The 4,898-nt window shown below is 47.5% G+C and overlaps 1 protein-coding gene across 1 annotated transcript; it reads left to right on the forward strand.

Annotated features, from left to right (window-relative positions):
- Positions 1 to 540: 540 nt before the first annotated feature.
- On the forward strand, positions 541 to 4,714 carry LOC102034767 (vigilin-like; the record flags this gene model as incomplete). Its single annotated transcript, XM_005431505.2, has 7 exons — positions 541 to 747; positions 1,200 to 1,415; positions 2,228 to 2,434; positions 2,639 to 2,746; positions 3,274 to 3,378; positions 3,793 to 3,871; positions 4,529 to 4,714. Coding segments are annotated over 7 exons (1,077 nt in total), but the record flags the coding sequence as incomplete, so codon positions are not given.
- Between the last annotated feature and the right edge of the window lie 184 nt (positions 4,715 to 4,898).

Consider the following 4,898-nt stretch of genomic DNA (forward strand, 5'->3'; position numbering starts at 1 on the left):
TTCTGCGGACCCCTCTTTTTCAAGAGAAAAGCAGTCCCTGGAGCAGTGTGTGCTGGTTTGAAGACACCTTAGCACTCAGTAATGGTAAGCGTAGTTGAGCTGCCTGCCTGCTGGAATAAGTTTCTGGTGTTGAATTTCAGTTTCCTAGGAGTCAGGCTATGTCTTCTTCTCTGTAGCCTTGGCAGCAGATATCAGAGTTCAGGTAAACTCTACCCCAGAGCTGTCATCCCAGTTGCTCTCTGGTGCTGAGAGACTGTGAGACAGTGAAACATAGACACCTCCTCAGCTGTGCCTGAAGGCTTTTGATTGTTCAGAGTGTTGGTCCTGGGAAAACAGAAGGCTTTTTAGGGAATAGTGGGGTTTAGACTCCTGGAATACAGGCACTTTAGATCAGCTCCTCTGGCATAGTGTCAGTCTTGTGCTAGATGGATGTGCTGGGACACATTGTGTTTACTTCTCAGTTGTAGCACTAAGCAGCATCTGAAAAGCTTTCCCTGTGCAGGCAGGGGCTCTCACAGATCCTTGGCCTTTGTATTGCAGGCTTCAGCGACAGTTGCCATCCCCAAGGAGCACCACCGCTTTGTCATTGGAAAGAATGGTGAGAAACTGCAGGACCTGGAACTCAAAACTGCAACCAAGATCCAGATCCCCCGCCCAGATGACCCCAGCAACCAGATCAAGATCACTGGCACTAAGGAAGGGATTGAAAAGGCCCGACACGAGATCTTGCTTATCTCTGCTGAGCAGGTACCTCAGTCCTGTGGTCTCTCATGTCGTTATCTGAACGGCCATTTTGGCTCTCCATGGTGTATGAGATGTTTGTAGCCCCCATGGCCACAGCCAGTGGTAACACTGCTAGTCTGAACAGAGATGTACACCATTCCACTGCCTGTTTGAGCACTGCAAAGGTTTTACACCTTCTGCTTGTCCCTTTTGTCCATCTCTGAAGTCAGTTAAGCACTTTTCATACTTTGAACTGGACCACATTAGATGCCAGCTGAGATAAGACAGAAGATTAGAGGCAAATATCATAAATTGGGAACTGCAGTGTTTGTACATGAAAAAAGATGGAGCCTGCAAATTGGAAAGGGTGCTTGGGCTAGAGCATCAAGCCAGACAGTACTGGGAATTCAGCTGTATGTGGCAGAGATGGTAATATCACCAGCAGTTTCCCTGAGGGCTGTTCTGGATTCCTGTAGGATAAGCGTGCCGTGGAGCGGCTGGATGTGGAGAAGGTGTACCATCCCTTCATTGCTGGCCCTTACAACAAGCTGGTGAGTGAGCTCATGCAGGAGACAGGGACACGCATCAACATTCCCCCGCCCAGCGTCAACAAGACAGAGATAGTCTTCACAGGGGAAAAGGAGCAGCTGGCCCAGGCTGTGGCTCGTGTTAAGAAGATCTATGAGGAGAAGGTATGGATGGTCCCTAGAGCTTCCCATCTTTCCCTCACCTGCTCACAGTCCCTCTTCCCTTCTTGTTCTACTTCTGTGCATCCCTCAGTTGCATTCTCCTTGTGTCAGCTCTTGCTCAGCAGCCCTTGCAGTACATGGGACCTGGGTCTTACCATTTCCTTGCTCAGCAGAGCGGGTCTTGGGGTGATTCTGTTGGGGAGGTGACAGATCTGCTTTTTTGTGTAATGGAAATTAGCAGACCACAAAGAGCTCTCTGGGTGCATGTTTTCACAGGTGCTGCAAAGGAAGGAGGGAAGTGTGAAGGCTACAGTGTGGCCAAGTGACAGTATCAAAATTGTTACATGAGTAGAAGTTGCTGAAAAGTAAATTTCACCTCAGTTTATTTTCCATTGCTAGTGTCGCTGAGAATATCCTTGTTGTGGGTTGTTGGTCTGTTTTTCCTCATGGTTACGTCTGCATTTGTACCAGTCTGAATTTCAACACAGATAATCAGCTTATAGCGTGGTGTTGCATTACAGCACTGCCTGGGGACAGCTGGGCATTGTGCAAGGGCAGGGGTGTGTATGTGGTCTCTTCCATGTAGTGTCTCAGGGAGCTTAAACAGAATTTTTGTATTTCACCTGTCAATTTTTGAGAATAGGGCTTTCTGTAGGCAGGTCCCAAAGATGCTAGGGTACTGCAGAACTCCTTTGCTCACCTTTGCTTTGTTCTTTCCTGGGTGCTGAGCTTCACTGCATCTTGTGTCTCTTCCTTTCACTTTTGTCCTTCCCTGCTCCCTTGTGATTGATGCTCCAGTGCCTCTGCTCCTACAGAAAAAGAAGACTACTACCATCGCTGTGGAGGTGAAGAAGTCCCAGCACAAGTATGTCATCGGCCCCAAGGGTAATTCCCTGCAGGAGATCTTGGAGAAAACTGGAGTCTCTGTCGAGATCCCACCCACTGACAGTAGCTCGGAGACGGTGATACTGCGAGGCGAGCCTGAAAAGCTTGGGCAGGCATTGACTGAAGTCTATGCAAAGGTACTGATGGGATGGGCCAGGCTCCTTTGAAAGCCCCACAAAAATACATCCCTGGGCACTGACAGGTGGAGGGGGGGTGGTCTCTGTCAGGCTGTCAGAAATGCAGCTTAGCAATAAACAGTGAAGGTGCTGCATGGGAATTGGAAGTGAATTTTTGTGAAGGCCTCTTCCAGTCTGTCCAGCAACAGCTTCTCTGTCTCTCAGGCCAACAGTTTTACCGTCTCCTCGGTCTCAGCCCCCTCTTGGCTTCATCGTTTCATCATTGGAAAGAAAGGACAAAACCTGGCCAAAATAACTCAGCAGATGCCAAAGGTATGGATGAACTATTAGCTTAGCACCAGTTGAAGTAGAATGTGGTTTAATCCAGCTCACTCTTTGTAGAGAGAGAAATGTATTCTAGTATGGATAAAACCAGGGAGGAAATGACACAGGTCTTATCATATTCAGGGGAACTACCAGATTCTACTGCCTCAAACACTTCCCATCCTATGTAACTTCCAAGTGTTGAGTCCCTAAAGAAAGCTTTATGTGTTAGTATTTGGAGAATTGATGTAGTAGGAGACCTGGAAATGCTGAGTTCAACGAGACTTCTCCCTTGTGAGTTAGACGGTATCTGGAGAAAGGCTAAGTGAGGAATTCCTCCAAAGCCCTTGCAGACTCCAGGACAGCACCAAAACCTTGTGCTCTAGACACCAATATGGCCAAAATTGTAGGTTACCTACTTCAGAAATCATGTGTACCCTTAGTGGTATGGACTGATGGTGTAGGCCTGACTGACAGCATTGACCTGGCTTGTGTCTTGGAAAATTCTTACTGGTTTCTTTGCCTTGTATGTAAAGGTTCACATCGAATTTACTGAAGGAGAAGACAAAATCACTTTGGAAGGACCTACAGAAGATGTGAATGTGGCTCAGGAGCAGATTGAAGTCATGGTTAAGGATCTGGTAAGTTGCTAGTGCTAGTTCTAGTGTATAAGAAGAAAGTGGGGAAAGGTGGGGAAACAGAACAGAGATGAAGTGTAGCTCATGTTTGTGGGTACCTTCACAGGCTTAAAAGAACTTGCAGAAGGCAAATTGTGTGGCAGGTGAACAAAAACCTTGGTTATGAGACTTTTCTTAAAAAATCACAGGCACATCTTCAGTCTTTTGATGCAGAGAAGGAAAGATTCTCTTTCAGTCACAGCTGGAGAGGCATTTAAGTCTCTAAATGTTTCACAAGCATGGTGCTCTCAGCTCAAAGCAGAGAAGTGTTCTGCTCTGCTCACTAGCTGGCAGCTGGAGTCAGTGCCTGCACTGGCACTGGGCACAGGCAGCAGCAGAGGGGGCCTGCCCTGCCTAGCCCTGTACAATTCTTTGTAGATCAACCGGATGGATTATGCAGAAATCAATGTCGACCACAAATTCCACCGACACCTCATTGGCAAGAACGGAGCTAACAGTAAGTGGGGTGCCTTTCTTATCCTTCCTCTACTCACACTCTCTGTGATAAGCCTATCATATCGTGGCTCTGCAGCTCAGCCAGGGTGCTGCCTCCATCACATTGCCTCTGCCCTTCTGGAGTGAAGTTAGCAGAAGAAGATAAATGGGCAGTGAGGCCTTGGGATGGCTTTAATGTCTTGGAAAGCTGAACAGATTACTTTGCTGTGTCCTGGCAGAATTTTTGTCTTTTGGGGAGGTTGGATAGTTGTCTTTTTTCTTTTTTTCAAGTTGGTCTATGTGAATTTAATTTTAGAACTCAGTTGTGGGGGGTAGAAATCTGCATGGTGAGTTCTTCCCCAAAAAAAGAATTTGGGATTAGAAATGAATTAGTATCTTCTAGTCTAAATATGGTGGTGTCTGGGGAACAAACAGATGCCTCACTTTGGCAAATGAACTATTGCCTCTAGATGCCATAGTATTTAATTGTACAGATTGCTGTGTGGCGTGGATCTGCTCTTGCTGAGCCCCAGGGTGAAGACGCACTTTCCCCCACTTCATCTCCATCCCTCTGGCCTTTCCTCAGAGGCTGATGTACTCCTTAAAGCCTCTAATCAAGGTGTCTTTGCTTCCAAATCGTGCCCTAGCAGAGTGTGTCACCACAGCCCTTGCCTTGCAGTTAACAGGATTAAGGACCTCTACAAGGTGTCTGTGCGCATTCCCCCGGACAATGAGAAGAGCAACCTGATCAGAATTGAAGGAGACCCACAGGGGGTCCAACAGGCCAAGAAAGAGCTGCTGGAACTCGCTTCCCGTATGGTTAGTGGGATGTGATGCCTGGGAGGCCATGGGGTTTGAGCTCTTGTGTTCCCTAGTAACCTTCTGGTAGAGCTGTGTGCCCCTGGCCCACTGAGCACTTGGATCTCGCGACAAATGCAAGTTCCTCTATGCCTTTGGGGATCCCCTTCTCTGTCAGCCTAGAGTGAACTATATCTAGAGGAAAAAGATTGATGATCAGTAAGCTGTTGGACAGCAAACTGGTAGTGACA

The sequence above is a fragment of the Geospiza fortis genome, unplaced genomic scaffold, assembly GCF_000277835.1.
Source record: "Geospiza fortis unplaced genomic scaffold, GeoFor_1.0 C13917574, whole genome shotgun sequence".
NCBI lineage: Eukaryota > Metazoa > Chordata > Aves > Passeriformes > Thraupidae > Geospiza > Geospiza fortis.